Source organism: Diorhabda carinulata, chromosome 6 (assembly GCF_026250575.1).
Source record: "Diorhabda carinulata isolate Delta chromosome 6, icDioCari1.1, whole genome shotgun sequence".
Lineage (NCBI taxonomy): Eukaryota > Metazoa > Arthropoda > Insecta > Coleoptera > Chrysomelidae > Diorhabda > Diorhabda carinulata.
The window spans coordinates 12,042,676-12,061,558 of NC_079465.1; the positions used below are offsets into that span (position 1 = coordinate 12,042,676).

Here is an 18,883-nt window from a genome sequence, read left to right on the forward strand (position 1 = left end):
ACATGGTCGATGGCCGTTTTTAGTTGCCCACACAGTACATATGGTAAGTAAAGGTGTTCTACATTTTGATGTTCAGGATGTTTTCTATTTGTTAAGTGATCATTATATTTGTTTAATCTCATATTTTTAATATGTTATTTATCAAATGTTTGAGATAATTATTTCCTCTAAATGCAGTTTATGTTTTTTCAATAATTGTGTATCTTAATTCAGGATATGGTACTTGGATAGCTCTATCAGCCAATCTAATAATCACTGATATTTTTTCATCAAAAGGATTAACTTGAATTGGAGCTTGATTATCTTAAGGGTCATTACAGTACAAATATTCCTATTACAATTGTAAAATTATTATTAGAGCTGTATAATCAACACTCACCTCAACGTACTTCAAATTTAAGGATGAAGTAGGTATAAAAATAAATTAATGGGTGGTTAGCCATGTCTAAGCACAATTAGTAATGGAAGAACTTCTTAAGCAAATCCAAAAAAAAGACATAAACCAACTGACAAAAATCTATAGTATTGAAATTATTATCAAAGTTACAAAATGTCAGGTTATATTCTGATAAAAACTGAAATTATAAAACGACAAAAACTTTCCAATATTGTAATTGTATTTTTCTGTTGAACAAAATGTATATTTCAAGACCAAACTCTTCAGCATTAAAAAAATATAGAACTTTTTTCGTAAACTAATTTCTACTCCCGATAAATTTTTCTTAAAAATAGATTTCACACACACACTAAAAATTTAACTTACCTGTTGAATAACATTTACCGGATGTCTAATTATTTGTTGCCCAGAAATTTGAGTGGATTGTTGAGTCCAAATGTGTTGATTAATTTGTGGCCGTTGGCCGGGGTTTTGGGATGTTGATTGATTGATGAGTATCTGAGAACCAATGTTTGGTTGTTGTTGAAATTGTGTTCTAACTACTTGAGGCAAACCTGGGGCCACTTGTTGATTTATCTGAAAAATAAAATTATTAGAACTAGAAGTGAAAATATGTTTCTTTGTTCAAGCCTGCACTTCATTACACTAACAATACATACATGAGAAGTTGCAAATAATGTAATTATATAATTATATATACATTTTGAGAAACGAAATGTGGAAAACCAATTAGACTTTTATCAAAAACGAATGAAATGATATGAAAGAAAAATAAGTTAACAAAATAGCTAACAACAAAAGCAGGTTATTACCAATGTAAAATATCAAAAATTGAGGTAAAACACTAACAAAGAAAAAGACAACATATCGATGCTCTGAAAAAAACCGGCATATCTGCAAAATGCGTATATTTCGAATTAATTTTACGCAAAAAAAAGATAACATAGTATAGTAAGAATAATTCATCATGAAGTTATGATTCACATCAATTTTCGCTTTAAAAGACGATTCTTTTTACTTGTATCTCGTCCCAAGTGTAATAGTTCACAGTTTTGTGAACCTTTAGCTCAATTGTTAAATTGTAAACGAATATTTGAAATGAAGTACTAGGAAGATGTCTGTTTCTATTGACATGACAACACTGCATGTAGGTCTGTCTGCCAACGACGCTTGGACCTGTGGTTATCCTATCATGCTTTTTTTCTGTCTGAATAAACCCGTTTCTAGAGTATGTTTTCATCATATTCTGTCATATTTTGGTAAATTAAACAATCATCACACTGATCTTACTTCGGTGTGAAGAAAAAGATTGTATGAGTTGAGAAGAATTTTGCCAGTAGCTGAATCCTGAGAGGTTTGACCCCTTTCTCTTAGATAATATTCGTGAAGTTCCAAGATAGATTTTCCACCATCGATATACCACCGAGAACTTTGAGATCTGTGGTGAAGACTAGTGATTTTTTCTCTTGGTAATAATTACAAAATAGCCACGTAAATGCCACATGACGATTGACTCAACTATAAGATATGATAGTTCAACATAAAAATAGACGGGAGACAAATTGTTTATGAAATAAATGCAAAAGCTCAAATTCTGCACATATGCCTGTTTGATTTAACAGTGACGATATTTTAAATGAACACAGATAAATGACTACCTATAAAATTAAGGACTTTCCTATGTTATTCCGAAACTGTTAACACAAAATGTAGAAATCTACTTAAAGTATTATCTAGTTTTCAATGTAACATGCCATTTGAAAACCAGACCATCTAGACCTACTTGAAGGTAATACTATGATAAGCCACCCCACGACGATCATCATGATGCTCTATACACAGACTATTGATGATACGAGAAATCGATTTATCATATCTATTTTATGCGGAAACATTTACTTCCGGAGATACCGGAAGTGGCCATTAGCTCAGGAAGGCTAACAGATATTGAACCATCGGTAAACTTTGTTCGATAGATCTCATCAAGATCTATCTTTGTGTGAAAAGTCATGATGATGAAGAGTTTCTTTAAAAAAATTATGCAAATGCATCATTTTTACCAATCTAACCTTCCAAAAATTACTAAATTTTCGTGTTATCTATTGATTTTTCATGAAAATAAGAAATATTTGGAACTAAAAGGCTGAATCTACAACTCCTATACACATTCGAAACAAAAGAACAATCAGAACGATGTACTGAAAAGGGATAACCGGCTCCAAAGGCAAAGACAGACAGCAACTGTAGACAAGGTCATGCGCGCGGAACAATTTTTATTGACTATATTGAAAAAGGAAAAACTATCAACGGCGAGTATTTTGCGAACTCATTGCAACTTTTAAGCGAAGAAATCAAGCCAAACGGCCTCATTTGACTTGATAGAACGTGTTGTTTCATGCTCCCTAATCGCCAGATTTAGCCCTCTCGGATTATTTTCTGTTAACAAATTTGAAAAAATGACTCGGCGGTCAAAGAATTTCTAAGAATGAAGAGGTCGGCAGTTAATGGCTATTTTGAGAAGCTTGACAATTCTTATTATGAAAAGGATATCTAACTTATTGAACATCGTCGGGAAAAGAGTATTGAGATAAAAGGAGATTACGTTGAAAAATAAACACATATTTGTTTTCAAAATTTTTTTGTTTTCTTTGTTAGGCCAGGTACTTCTAGAACCATCTTCGTACAGAACAGAAACCAATTAAATCTAGTGTACAATATAAAAAAGTATTTAGTCCGGTCTTGTACCTCTTATATACAGATGTACAAAAACTAGAAACTAAACTATTGCTACTATAGCTGATGATACAACTATTTTAGCAGTAGAAAAAAATAGTGAGGAAGCCACTAAAAAACTACAAACAAATGTCAACAAATAAATAATTGAACTAAAAAAACTAAAAAAAAATCATACGAAATCTATACAAGTCAATTTTACCAATAAAGTATGTTAATATATACCAGTAAATATTATTTGGCATAAATCTCAATGAAAAGCTCACGTTAAAGTCTCTACATAATAAGCTTTTGCCACACAAGCAAATATTAAAGATAGTATGGATTCTAATATAACGTTTAAAGGAACTTTGTCGATGTTCCCTAGTATTTTCATAATAGTGATCTTCGTAGGGACATGACGATGGGAACTATTGAATAATATATTACCAATTTAGCCAAAAGGTACAGAAAAAGGCTTCATAAATATGTGAACTACGAAGCAATCCAGTTGCTAGAGAACAAAGGAATTTAAAAAAAAAGAGTTAAAAAGACCAAACAATTTGAAATGGTGAAATGAAAACGTTAGAAGCAGAGCATATAGTGCATTTTTATATATTAACTTTAGTTTAACTTTAAGTTTAAACAGCCAGAACATAAGGAACACTGCTGAATACACCTTAGTTTAAGACATAAAAGGTATTAATTTAGGTTTGAATAAAATTCCTCATTGGTCTATTTTGACAAAATTATAATATATACTCAAAATACCCAAAAGGTATATAATATAAAAGAAAACATAATGATACTTATCAAACACACAATATTCGATATTTTTTATTTAAGTATAATTTAAAATTGTACTAATTCATATTCTTGAAGCATATTTTGCTCACATTAATATCACAAATGAAAAAAAGATTAAAAATTGTTTTTTTAAACTTGTTGAAAGTACGGCAAGGTTATGTATTGGTATTATATCAAACGACTTATTTGAAATATTTACATTACTTGGCAATGTGCTAATTTATTTGTTGATGTTACTATCAATGATAAATACTGACCTCATTACATCATAAGATGCACTAATATAACGAACTGATTTTCCAATTATAAAACTTCAATTTATACGGAATAAAAATAAAAAAGGAATCTATTAACAGAAATTATTTCTTGTAGGAAATACTATAAGTAATTTGTAATTTCGAGCACTCTGAAAAGATCTATAAACTAACACCTACTAATTTCATTATAAATAAGTATAATTAATCAAAAACCAATGTATTTTATAGTTGTAATTTCATTTTATATTTTGAAAGTTTTTGTTTCATTGTAAGTTTTTATAATTACCAGTAACTTGTCTGGTACCATGTTTCCATACCCAATAGTCTAGGCTGTTTTTAAAACCGTAGATAAACGACAAAATCACAAATTATATTGAATGTTAATGTAACAGAAACGATATATTAAGATAAAGTAATTGAGTAATTTATGTAATAGGATGCTATAACACCAAAAAATAAAAACGCTCACCAAACATTGTATCTTTTTTATGCGATAACATTAATTTTGCTAAAAAACTCTCTTTTGTAAAAAAAATTGCCATTTAACATATATAGAAATTTAAATTATTGACCTTGTCAAATTCATAAAAAACTAGTTTCGTTGATCTCGTCTGCATAGCCTAAGGTGTCAATTGGAGTAAAGTAAAATAAATAGACTAATTACAATGCATTCAGTAATAAAAGAAAATAGAATAAACTTTTATGGCTGTCTTTCAGTCGTTTCAGTTTTTTCAAATCTTTCAACTAATTCTAGCTGTCATAGGAATACAGAAAAAGAGATTATTTTTATATTAACAGGTGTTAAACTGACACTCTATTATTATGTAATGGAAAAGCTTATATCGTGAAATAATACAAATTTACTATTGGAAGGTGAAAAACAAAAAAAATGTACTAGCCCTTCCCCCACGGACGACGCTTTTGAAAGTGCACATGCCATCGATCCCTAAATTGATTCGGAATGTGACCCGCGATCAAAGCTATTTAGTAGAAACCCTAAACATTTCAGTGTGAGCTATATTTTAGCTTGAATCAAGCGTTACATAACAATCTTTACAAAATAAACGCCTCATTCGCTAACACTGGAAGAAAAACAGACTCGTATACGGCTTTCTTAACATTTGGAGCGTTATACAGGGTGTTTTCTTCTAGGATAGGTGGAACACTGAAAAATAACTGGTATTTGCTTACTAAAACATTTTCGTAACGTAATTTAAAGGTTGCAACAGCATCTTCCAGTTTAATATATTATTTATTGAACTATTTCAAGGTAATATTAAGAATGATTGCTAATTTTCCGGTTACCACTATTCGATTTACAGCGAAACCTTACCTGCAGTCCGTGCATACGTAAAGGGTTTTCCAATAAGAGGTGTTATTTTGATATTCAAAGAAAAATGCCATTTTTTGTGATAAATGATCGGATTATTATTTCATTATAAAGAGGAAGGTATGCCATTAATAATGGAACACAACATCAGCCAAATGGCCGCCACGACTGCGCTTACAGGACCATATCCTTTTCATGAAATTTTCCGTAACCAAATTTTAAAGCGGCTGCCCTATGTCCTCGATAACCTCACGAATTCCACCTTTGAGGTCTTGAATCGATGCTGGACTGTTGGCGTAGACCTTATCTTTCACGTGGCCCCAAAGGAAAAAGTCGCAAGATGTTAAATCACAAGATCTCGGTGGCCAATTGTGATCAACTCTTCGAGAGATAACACAGTCCGGAAATTTTTCCCGTAAAAGATCGTAGCGCCGTCCTGTTGAAAGTAAACGTCATCCTATCCATAGTCATAAGGATTTGAAGGTAAAATCACATCTTTGTATTTTTGGTAATAATGCTTTTGTAAGTATAGAATACGCCGACACTTTTTTAAAGTTTCTTTAGAAAACAAAAACACTTTCTCTTCTCGTTCCTAGGCACAAATCCCATACTTTAAATTATCAGCCATACTGATGAAGAAATGAAAATTAAATTAATAATCAACAAATAAAATGAAAACTTCTATTTTCAACAATATGTCTTAATACTTTCAACATACAACTCTGGAGAAGATTAGAAAAGTATTTGGCTGTGAACCATTGGGCCAGGTGTGCCTTTATGTTAGTGAAAGGAACTAAATCTCTACCACCTCCATAACAAAATTACAAAATATTTTCTTAAAAGAGTACGGAAATACCATATAATAAATCAAAAGAGAAAGGGAGAAACAGAGTAAAAACTACTACTCACTCTAGTTCATGATTTATAAGCACAGACACTACATTATGGTTTCGCTGTATACCGAAAAAAAATAGCAACCATTTTTAACATTAGCTCAAGATAGTTCAATAATGATATATTACAATGGCAAACACTGTAAAATACTTAGAAATATGTTAAAGTATGAATCAAATAAGAAAAACACAGGCACGTCATACCTGACAAAGAGCATGAGAATATTCTCATCCCTTTTGTACACTGCATTTTTAATACATTGGCATTCTTACAAATTTTCCGTATTCTTATTGTGTAGAACATGTTTTGCTAAATGACCCCAGGTAGTTTTTGAATTGATATTGTTTGAAAAATAAACTCTAACGGTTTTGGAAGTCATCATGGCATCAGTGCGTCTGTAGCTCTTAATGTGCACAGACATTTTTCCTGCTGGGAACAATTTGACCGAGTGTGACCACAGTGTTGCCAAAGTGACCAAAAAACCATTTGTCAAACAATGTCAAATAAAGTAGCGCTTGTAATTTCTTCTGATAAATGCACAGACGCTATGCATAACAGAAAATCTGAAATTAATGCACGTATTCTACTAAAATGTGAATTGGTAAAAAATGGCAATAACAAATCGATATCAGCTAAAGCGTGCTTGGACAAATTGGTTATGCACCTCGTTACGCCGATTTGGTATGTTGTTCCAAGGAGCTTACACTCCGAAATAATTTACGAGCCGGAATCAATACCATTTTAAACAAAGATGTTTAGGTATGTGACGAAGAGAGTCGAGTTGCCGACCAGGAAAAAATGCGGTTTTTGCAAGCTGGGAACTGACAGGAAGACAAAGTCCCTTTGTCCATCGTATGACAGACCGATGTGCGATGAACATCGAGCATATATATGCACTAATTGTGCCGGTCACGAATAATTTTTCAGCTCGATATGTATATTCTACTTGTTTATGATAATATAATACGAATAAATAATTTTTTAGTCTGAAAAACTTTTAATACTTTATTTCACACCTCAAAACTCATTAACCTCACTTAGTACGTTACAAATTCAATCTAAATATACTTTTTGGAAGCCACGTTGCAAAACTTATTGCAATTTTTGGATGTTAATTAATTGAAAAAACATTTTTATTATGAAGAGGATATCCTAATCTTTGTTTTCCCGTAAGATTTGAATCGATACATTAAAAAGAACGCAATTAACAGCTGTTTTTATGCATCGGAACATTTTGACCCCATGTGACCATTACGTTATTTTTAGGAGTTGTGACCACTTCCGGTTAATTTAGAAGTTGAACAGAAGTGGTCTCATTTACATGGATATTTTATTATTGGCAGTCTTTTACCTTTTATACCGTGATGTTGCAACCTTTAAAATCAGCATCCATGGTTATTTTTCCAATTTTATAGAGGTACATTTTAACGTATAACGGCAGACGTCGTAAAATACTATGAAAATTTATTCTATTTTTACACCTAAGGGATCCCAAACCTGCCGCAGTCAGGCATAGCTATCACCCATTGCTTTTGTAATGGGTATAGAAGTCTCACTGGATGAAATTTCAGGTACCGTAAAGTATGTGTTGTCAAATTTAAGCTGGCTCTTAGACTAAACATTACCAGAAAGAGCAGACTACTGGTGTGATTAGAATTCATAACTCAACATTACCAACACTTTTGAACTTGAATTTATTGTTTGGACAGCAACACTTATTCGAGATTTTATAAGATTACAACCGAAAAAGTGAAGATTTTTATTTTTTATGTCCGTTAAGGTTCTAGCGCTCTTTGTTAGTAGGTACAGGTGCAAAAGCTCTGATTCTTTAGACTCCGATTTTAATCCTTTGAACTACACAGTTTGGTCGTATCTTAAAGAAAAAGTTTAAACTACTACTTGCTCACGTCAAGAATTGAAAAACATAATTCAACGTCACTTTAATAACCCCATAGCTGACCTTAAATCGTTTAAAAGATTTTCATTTTACTTCTTAGTCTTTATTTTGATTTTCTTCTTGTGATTTTTTGTTTAATTAATAAGTTTTCACTACTTCATACCAGCATCGGTTATTACTTCATAATTTTCAATTCAAATATTCCGAAAACGGTACACAGTATCGAGAAAAGTGGGAAAAGACGTCATTTACACAAGAACAAATCATTTTTCATCAATGAAGGGAATTAAAATTGCGACAAACACGCCAGACACACCTCATCAGCGGTGATCCTTAATCAGGACACATATCCTAGCAAAATTTAATACCTCCTCTTGAAAAAAAAGCGAATGAATTTTACTTTATTATTAATTATTTCGTTAACAGAATTCTATTGATTTGTCGACGCCACTCGCAATATCTTAGTTCAAAGCAGATCAGAATATTAGATATGATTCGTCAATCGCCTGCCGCAGTGTGCACATTAAATGTGTGCACTTTTTCTGACAAAGACAATTTTTCTTTCCTTTGCTTATAACAAAAAATTACTAACTATCGAACTGAACATCAAATAACTGTCTGCATGATGGGTACCACGAATTTAAAGATATTTCCAGTTATTTTCAAATGCAGTATAAAAAATACAAAGAAAATTTTAGATTAGTAACAAGTCATGGATCTATGGCTATGATGTAGAAACCAAAATGCAAAATGAAATTGAAGACGTTAAGTTTTATAGACTACATGCAAAAGGGAGCCAAAAATATAGGTGCTTATTATGCCAATTTGGTTCTAACATTATAGTAGGCGGCAAGTTTAGGCCCCCAGTGTTACCGGCTATTTCCTAAGTAAAAAATACTTGCTTTGTGAACTTGGCCAACTAAAAACAAGTGTATAAATTACGAAACTAAATGCAAAAGATAAATACAAACGTACTTTTGAAACATTGTAATGAATTAGTTATTGATGAATTCAACTCGGCAAAAGGCAGACGTATTCATTTTAAATTTAAAATGTGTTGACAAAGTATTAAACTATTATTCTTATATCTATGAAGACAATTTTTGGAAAGGGTAAATACTCAGCATTAGAGTATATTATTAATTTTAATTTCTTGATAAGATCCTTCAATTTCTAACGCAGATTGATTGTTTGATAGGACAAAAAGAATTTTTGGGCTTGGTCGTGTGATAGCCCATTTTTTACTTTAAGTTGTGCATGCAAAGTATTAAATCACGTGCCAATAATTTATATCACATGTCGAAAAATTCATGCGTGGTAAACGGTTTAAATCTAACGAATAGTGGAAGCGCCAAATTGTCACTTTAAAGATGGAACCCATAAATCAAAATATCAAGTGCATTGAAATTCAGTGAGTTTGCGACCTCAACCTGAAGATGTCAGCACTTAGCAATATATTTGGTAATGTTTGCAGATGCTTTGAAAGATTCTTAATAAAATTTCAGCAATTTTGACAATTGTATAGTAAGTCAGTCAATAAAGAGTTTTCTAAAAATGGGAAAAACTTAGTATTGATATGTCATTAAATATTTGTTTTTGAAAGGTAACACACATTCACAAATGAAAGAGAAGATAGACACTATGTACAGAGACTGAATTCAAACGTGACCATATCACCTTGACTGATGATGAACGTTTGGGATGGTCAAAAACTGCGACAATCAGTGATATTATCAAAAAAGTTATATCGGCATACCACAAGAACGAATTTGCCATATACTATATGAACATTTCTCGGTACTTATTGACAAGGTATAAGAAAATGATCATAACTGTAGATGAAACTTCCACCATTACAGTCCTGAAACGAAAACATCGAATAGTTGATAGTAATGGTGTGTTCATCAACTATCTTCAATACGTACTGAAAGTGTAATATATCACAACTTCAAAATCCTGGACATAAGCATTATTAGAAATTTTCAATTCTAATTACAAACTTACCTGATTTATTTGTTGTTGTAAATTTTGCTGCACAGTTGCTTGCTGTTGAACTTGCATCTGTTGTTGACCAATTTGCTGTGGTGGACCAATTTGCTGTTGTTGGCCAAGTTGTTGTTGACCAAGGTGCTGTTGTTGAAGAGTTTGTCTACTCAACTGTTGCTGCTGAATTTGATTATTTAAACCTTGATTTAACTGTTGATTCAAGCTTCCTAACTCTTCATCCAATGTTGATTGGTTTAATACATTACCTTGCCCAATTTGTTGCTGAGTTACTTGGTTCAATTGTTGATTCAATTGATGTTGCTGGGTTATTTGTTGTTGACTTAGTGTGTTCTGCTGAGAAATTGGTGTCTGTTGCGCTATTTGGTTAGTCTGATTCATTTGATTTTGTTGACCTAACCGATTTTGTTGTTGATTAATCTGATTCAATTGGTTTTGTTGCGACAGTCTTTGTTCCAACTGTTCTTGTGAGTTAAGTTGTACTAACTGATTCTGTTGAGATTGAGTACCGAGTTGTTGACCAATAGGACTATGTTGGGTTAATTGCTGATTCAGTTGTTGCTGGTTTAGTTGCTGACCCAAGTTGTGGGTGCTTAATTGTTGATTTAAATTTTGTATGCTCAAATTTTGCTGTTGATTCAAATCTTGGCTTTGATTAAAAGAGTTAGTAACAAATTGCTGTTGACTTGTTACCGCTTGATGTTGGTTCAACAAGAACTGTTTTTGTTGTAGTATTTGCTGATTCTGTTGAGATATTATATTCACATTTTGTTGGACAAAACCTTGTGCTTGACTGATTTGAATTTGTGGACTTTGTTGTTGAATAATTTGATTTTGTTGTTGATTTATTTGAATTTGCTGTGGACTTTGTTGTTGAATAATCTGGTTCTGTTGTTGACCCATTTGAATTTGTTGTGGGCTTTGCTGTTGAATGATCTGATTCTGTTGCTGGGGCTGTATAACTTGATTCTGCATTATCTGTTGAGATTGAACTTGCTGATTTTGGTTAGCAGCAATTTGTTGCAGATTTGATGTAAGCTGGAGCTGTTGTTGGTTTTGGTTCATTTGGATTTGTTGATTTGAATTTAGCTGAATTTGTTGTTGGATTTGACCCAACTGTATTTGATTTTGATTCATTGGAATCTGTTGCTGATTCTGGTTCACTTGATTTTGTTGTTGATTTTGATTAAGTTGAACATGTGGCTGATTTTGGTTTAACTGAATCTGTTGCTGGTTCTGATTTAATTGAATTTGTTGATTCTGATTCAACTGAACCTGTTGCTGATTCTGATTCATCTGAATCTGTTGTTGATTCTGATTCATCTGAATCTGCTGTTGATTTTGATTCAACTGAATCTGTTGATGGTTTTGCTTCAGTTGAATCTGCTGTTGGTTTTGGTTTAATTGAATTGTCTGTTGATTTTGATTTAATTGAATTTGCTGTTGACTCTGATTCAACTGAACATGTTGCTGATTTTGATGTTGGCTCTGATTTAGTTGAATCTGTTGTTGATTTGGATTCAACTGAATCTGTTGTTGATTCTGATTCAATGGAATCTGTTGTTGATTCTGATTTAATTGAATCTGTTGTTGATTCTGATTTAATTGAATCTGTTGTTGATTCGGATTCAACTGAATTTGCTGCTGATTTTTGTTTAATTGAATTTGTTGATTCTGATTTATTTGTAATTGTTGCTGATTTTGGTTCAATTGAAGTTGCTGCAAATTTTGATTCAGCAGTTGTTGTTGACTTTGAGATAACTGCATTTGCTTGTTTTGTTTTAACTGCAATTGTTGTTGTTGTAACTGAGCAAGCTGTTGTTGAGTAAGCTGACTCAAGTGCTGAGAAGTTGTGATTTGCTGTTGGGACTGAATAATCTGTTGTTGGCTTGTACTGATTTGTTGTTGCTGCTGCAAAAGTTGATTTTGGTTTAGTTGATTCTGTAGTAATTGTCTTTGCACAAGTTGTCTTTGAGCTAATTGTTGCTGTAATAACTGTTGCGGTATTGGAACTTGAGAAGTGCTACGCTGAATAACATTACCTTGAAAAAGATATCTATTTAGTAAATTAGCTTAATGTGCAAATTTTTAAAACCTTACCTTGGTTTTGCTGTTGCAATAATTGCTGTTGTAACTGAGACTGAACCAATTGTCCTCTCAATTGTAAATTAGGCCTAGGTTGAGATTGTCCAATCAATCTACTAATATTCAACGGATGCTGTTGTTGCTGTGTTTGTTGGGATACTTGTAGCTGTTGGAAGCCTTGCTGCTGATTTGGTGTGTGATGGATAATGCTTTTAGGAACTTGATTGTTTAAGGAAGTAGTAGGTGAACTTGGAATTTGTGGGAAGTTTGAATTAACTGGAGATTGTGGAGTACTATGTGGTTGTTGTTGTTGTTGTGTTAATGTTGTTGGATGAGTCTGTATTTTTTGAAGAGTATTCTGTTGGTGTTGCATCTGTTGTTGTTGTTGTTGAGTTTTTTGCATAAAGCTAGGAGCAACGACATTTGGTGGTGCTATAGGATCAGTAATGGAAGCCATTGGTGTTGATGATGGTATTTTAGGTTGATTCCATGGCATTCTCTGTTTCAGTTTATCTAATAATGCTTGAGTTGAATCTAAAAGCAATAACTCTGTATGAATTAATGATGAATAAGAATTTGATTTAACAATGAAGGTGTTTTAGTTTTATCCCACTTTTGATGAAAATGTGAAAAAACTCAATTACTAAGTATTCAGTGAACAGGATATACTTTATTTATTTTTGCATTGTCCCTAAATCACCTACTAGTATTTAAAAATAAGATACCTAATGAACAAAAGTATACCAGATTTTATTCAAGCTCATAAAAAGCTATGAAGACACCTATAAGAAGCAACAAGTCAGTAATTGTCTATGGAAGATAAACCAATGATCGTACATATGATCTAGATACTACTCAATAGTTATACATATAACCGATTCTTGCAGGATTTATAGAAATCAGTATAAGATTAGCAAAAGGTATGAAATATTATTACTTACACTCAAAGATTAGGTCAAGATGTACAAAAGAATATACAAATAAAAAAATTCTCAGAAAAAAGAAGAAACAACAGTGAATGAACGAAATCAGGAGATATTGCAAATTTATGACAGCCCTTCACAATTATCAATAGTAAGATCTCAACTCACAGACATATGGGACAAACGTCAAGATTAAGATACAAAATAATGGAAAAAGAGGTAATGAAAAGAACAGTGTATGAGAAACAAAGAGAAAGTAAAAAACAAAATTAGAAGAAAATCTTCAAGTATTGACAATCCAGAGATGGGAAAAGTAGCAAAAGATAAGACAGAACTGCAAAAAAAGTCAATCAAACCTTAAGTCCTCATTGACTGGAATATTGTTATAGTAATTTGAGTGGAAAATTATTTTTAAGTATGTAGTTATCTAAGTTTTGATAAAAAGCTATTATAACAGAGTGTATTTCAATATTGAAATTAGTTATTTAGATTGATACTGGAGGTGTAAATTTCAATTTTTAAGACATTTTTCCAAGACAAATCAAAACTGACGAAGGTAATCTGACATACATATTGTGATGTTATATTACTATTATATTGTAAGAGGTCATTATTTTACTAGTAAAAATAATAAAATACTTTAAGGTTTATTGTGTAGTAACTTAGTTATTATTATATTCGCTTGGAAAAAGATTAATGAATAAACAAAAATTGGAAAGTTATTATATATGGTAGCTATGAAGTAAATTTGACATTTTCAATTTGAAATATGACAGGAAATATGAAATGTATTTATTCTTCTAAATGTTCTTGATTTTAGGTCTCTTCGGTTTTTTTAATAATTTTTTAAAAAAAGATAAAAAATGACGTTTTGACTTATTTCAGTCTTATTCAAAATATTAAAAAAAAACTAATTCTAAAACAGACGAGACCTAGAATCAATATCACATTTTCATGTTTTTTTCATACTTTTGACACAATAAACCGTAAAATTATTCTATTTTTTTATTGGTACAATAATGACCTCTTACAATATTATAGTAACATAAGAAATGATAGCAACATCACATAATGGATGTCAGATTTGAGTGGATAGAAACACATTTAAAAACTCATCTAACTTTACCTCTGTCAATTTTGATTTGTCTTGGAAAAATGTCTTAAGAATTGCAAATGCAATATATATAATTTGTAAACCCTTCTACCACCTAGTGGTGTAAGGTAGTAATGGTTATATTTGTGCAAATTTCCTCCATTTATTCATATTCTGAGCTTTATCCTTTGCTTCTTTCCAGTTTATTCCTCATTCATTCAATATTCCGCTTATAACTTTATCTGCCTCTCTTTTTGTTTTTTTCAATTTTCGCTTTCTATATTCTCTCAACATTGTTTCCACCATTGTAATAGTTTCCTATATATAGTCTAATATAGGTTGTATATTCAGGGCTTTCCTTATGTTTTTTATTTTCTCTTTTTTGTCACTCCTTTTACTATTCTTAAATATTTCTTCTCTGTCTCCTGAATTTTACTTTTTTGTTGTTCTATCAATACTCCAGATTCACATCCAAATGTCAGAATTGGTCTATATATTGTTTTGAATATTCTTAGTTTGGTGTTTCTGGATATTTATTTTAAATTTATGAATTAGTGTTCCTGACGTAATTTATTGGTTTTTGCAATTCTGTTATTTATATCTGCATCTTGTGTTCCATTTTTTTCTATTATTGTTCCTAGGTATTGGTGGTGTTCAACTGGTTCCAGTATTTCTGTATAAATTCTTATATTTATCTTGGTCTCTTCGCAATCACCATTACTTTGTCTTGTTCTTATGCATTTTAATGCCCATGTCTGTTGCTTCTTTGTTCCACACCTCAATGTTTTCTTTTTCGTTCTTTGCTATAACATTGACTGCAAGTGCTCCTTCACTGATGTTAATTCTTTGTAGTTGCAATGGCCCACACATATTTTTTCACTTAAAACTGTGCATTTCTTTATGATCTCGTTCATGAATATTATAAATATTAATGGACTTGAGTTTCCCCTTTGTCTTAAGCCCATTTTTGTGGTGTAGTCTCTTGATATTTAGTTATAACTGTATTATCTCCCATCTCTCCACATAGGACTAGAAAGCTTGGCAGAGATTGCATCACTTGTGTTCAGAGACGGAATCACCAAAGAAAAACCGTCCCTAAATAATGACCAAACCTGGGACTTGCCTCAGGATAATGTATTGAAAGCAAACATCATAAAATTCAAACTCGTCTGAGATTGCCTAGAAAAATTAAACGAACTAAGTAAGAAAAATAAAGTTACCCTACTAAATAGCTCTTATGCGCGCTAAAGCCGGGGGAGACAAGCCTTTCATGGGACCCGAACCCTTCTGTTGTATGAGCTACAGAGCAATGGAAACAGCACAGGAAAAGAAGGTAGATAGGAGCAAAACTAATTATTGGTAACAGCCTACTGGGGCTGAGACAGACAAAGACTCTTCTGGAAAACTATAACCAGAGAAGATCTGCTGAATGTGTCAACCTGAGTAAGAACAACCTAGAAATACTAAAAGGAGTCCATTCGGGGCACTGTCGCCTCAACAAACACCCAAAGACGCTGACATGCACATGTTGCACAGAGGACGAAACCTCTATCTACATTCTCTCAAAGTGTAAATCCCTACAGAACTCCAGAGCATTACACCTAGAAGCGTATGAAATACAAAACAAATATCTCTGGCAAATATAGTTATCTCACATTCTAGACTTTTTAAAAGGAGTGGGATTAATGGATCAGCTGAAAACACTGGGTTCCTCAGTATTGCAAGCAAGAAAGGGGGACCCAATAGATCCTTTGGGTAACAATGTATACAATACCCCAGCATTCATACATACACACATATAACTGCATTCTCATTGTTTTCATAAATATTTTGTATTATCTTTATAATTTTCATATTAACTCCTCTTTCCAACAACAACTTACACATTTTCTTTCTTGGTACTTTATAAGGCTTTTTCTATGTCTAAGAAGGCAACGTACAATTCCTTCTTTTCTTTGAATGCTTTTTCTATCATCTGTTTTATAGTAAACAATTCTTTTCTCTTACATTTTTCTATAACTTTTATTGCTGTACTAATTAATGTTATTCCTTGGTAGATGCAGTTTTTTAAATTACCTTTTTTTAAAGTCAGTAATATTAAAGCCTTCTGTCAGTCTGTTGGGAGTGTCCTTTAGCTTTATTGAAAATATGAAATTGCACGTATTTGCCTTTTTGTGCCATATTTTTTATCATTTATGGAGTAAATTTGTCATATCTTAGTGATTTTCCATTCTTTAGTTCTGTGATTGCATGTTCTATCTCTTCTTCACTAATTTTTATTTCTGTATCTTCAGTTTCTTCTATATGTTCTGACTCATTATTGAGTAGTTCCTGTTTATATTATTTCCGCTTTCATATGATTTTCCTAATTTAATATTTCTTCATTCTTATTTCTAACAACATATGTGTCCTGCTGTTTTCCTGTTCTCATATTTTTTAATGTTTTGTAGGAGAACTTTAGAGTTTTCTTCTGTTTTTTCTCTCAATTTTTTCCATTCTTCATTCTTTGATGTTTTAATTATTTCTTTCTTTCTTTTTTTCTTTCTTCTTCTTCTGTATATATTATATTATTCCTCTGTTCTATTTGATATATAACTTTTCCATTGTATTTCTTCTTATTTTTCTCAACCACCACAATGTTTGTTTCACATTATGTTTTCTTCTATTTATTCCACATTCCAATTCTCTTGCAGAATTTAATATAATAATTCCATGATTCATCTTCTTTTACATTTACTATTTCTTTATAGTTCAGTTTCTTATTAATGTACATCTTAATATTCCTGGGAATGTTTTTATTTCTTAGTTTGTATGTTTTTATAAATTCATATTGTAGTTTTTTGCTTTACAAGGATAGCTTTTTGGTTCTCATCTTTGACATTGGATTCTACTACTTAGTGGACGCTGCTGATATCTAGTCCTCGTTTTCCTCTTGTGTTTTTATTGTATTCCTATGTTTTCATTCTATTACTACATAATCTATTATTGATTTTTTGTTTCTGCTTATTACTTCTCAAGTCTATTTCTAAATATCAACAAATTCTTCAAAATTTTATTCATGAAAAGTGTAAAACCAGATATCTTTAGATAAATTTTGATTTTTTTTTAATCAGTAAAATGTGTTGAAATTAAATGAATGATATATTTTCAAAATTAATAGAAAATAGAATTTTCCATAACAATGAGTACAAAAATTAGTAAATAAAATTAAAATGATATTAGAAATAGCACATTACCTGAAATAACCTTTTCCTCTGCATTCTCTTCTATATTTGATTGTTCCGGTTCAAAACCAGTAATAGCAGCAGTACTTTCATACTCAATAGGTTTAGGCCAGTTGATAAGCTTCGGATGAAACAAAGATGTGTCAGGTAGTATCCCATTTTTAACAGCTTCCACTACCCAATCAGGTGTAACAATTTTCACATAATTGGGACCTATTTCTTCAACTTTTTCAGCTTTGGCTCCCTTAAATTCAGTTGTAACAAGAAACTGACAATTTTTGTCAAAATTCAATTGAACTTGTCCACCATGATATGTTATTAAGGACCACAAGTAATTTCTATCCTCTCTTATGTGACTAAAGCAAAATGTAAATTTTGAAAACAGTTTTCCATTGGGAGAATATAAATATGGTTTTATGCTGACAAGCTTCTGAAGTGCAGCACACATTAGAATCCATTTTGGTGTTACTGCTGGAATCTCATATACATCTGTTGCATCTACAATATCATTTTCTTCAGAATTTTCTCCCACAATTAGATGTGTAACATAGTCTGAAAAATAATTTAGTCTCTCTGCATGTCCATTTTTTAATAATTCTACTACCTAAAAGAAATAAAAAATATTTACAAATATTGAAATACACATACTGCTGGAAGTATTCTTGATTTAGATTAGAATTAAAATATTATTTTATATAAAGCATTGTAAGTTTGAACTATGTTGGTTGGGCTTTAATAATTTATGAATAGGTGAGTAAATAATGTTCCAAGCAAAATACAAAGCATGAACAATGCTTACCTTTTCATCTACATCTCCACTAATATAAAACTTTATCTTCTCAAATAAGTTTTCTTTCATTTCAAGTTTGGCTACAGAGGAAGTAAGATCGCCCATTTTTATTATTAAATTTATATTCACATTATTTACAGTAGTCTCAGATCTTAAAAGGATAACCTAGACGCACGAACAATAGTTAAAATTCTAACTAGTCTATTGTAGCATTATCTAGAATACATATTCCTAAAAGTTCTTTGCATGGAAATTAAAACACTTTGCTTCTCTATCTCTATATTAATACCACTGAAGTTAGCAAATAAGCAAATGCACAAAAAATGTTTAGAAACGTTGACACTTGTCATAAACATCCAGCAAATGTCCATCATGGAATGAATTAATAATTTAGTGCACATTATTGTTTTATGTTGAATAATACAACAACAACAATTAACACTATATTTAATACAAATTTGTTTGACAAC

At 31.5% G+C, this 18,883-nt stretch overlaps 1 protein-coding gene across 3 annotated transcripts in view; it reads right to left on the minus strand.

Annotated features, from left to right (window-relative positions):
* The window catches only part of LOC130895023 (PAX-interacting protein 1-like), a 34,084-nt gene extending 15,201 nt beyond the window's left edge, over positions 1-18,883 (minus strand). The window contains exons 1-5 of one of the 3 annotated variants that reach the window (XM_057802113.1): positions 18,423-18,883; positions 17,636-18,227; positions 12,399-12,917; positions 10,299-12,340; positions 764-973 (exon numbers count right to left, since the gene is read on the minus strand). In XM_057802113.1, coding sequence (XP_057658096.1) covers positions 764-973; positions 10,299-12,340; positions 12,399-12,917; positions 17,636-18,227; positions 18,423-18,518 — 3,459 coding nt within the window. In that variant the 5' untranslated portion in view covers positions 18,519-18,883. The remainder of the gene's footprint in view (positions 1-763; positions 974-10,298; positions 12,341-12,398; positions 12,918-17,635; positions 18,228-18,422) is intronic. The other 2 variants (XM_057802116.1, XM_057802114.1) reach the window with 2 other exon arrangements.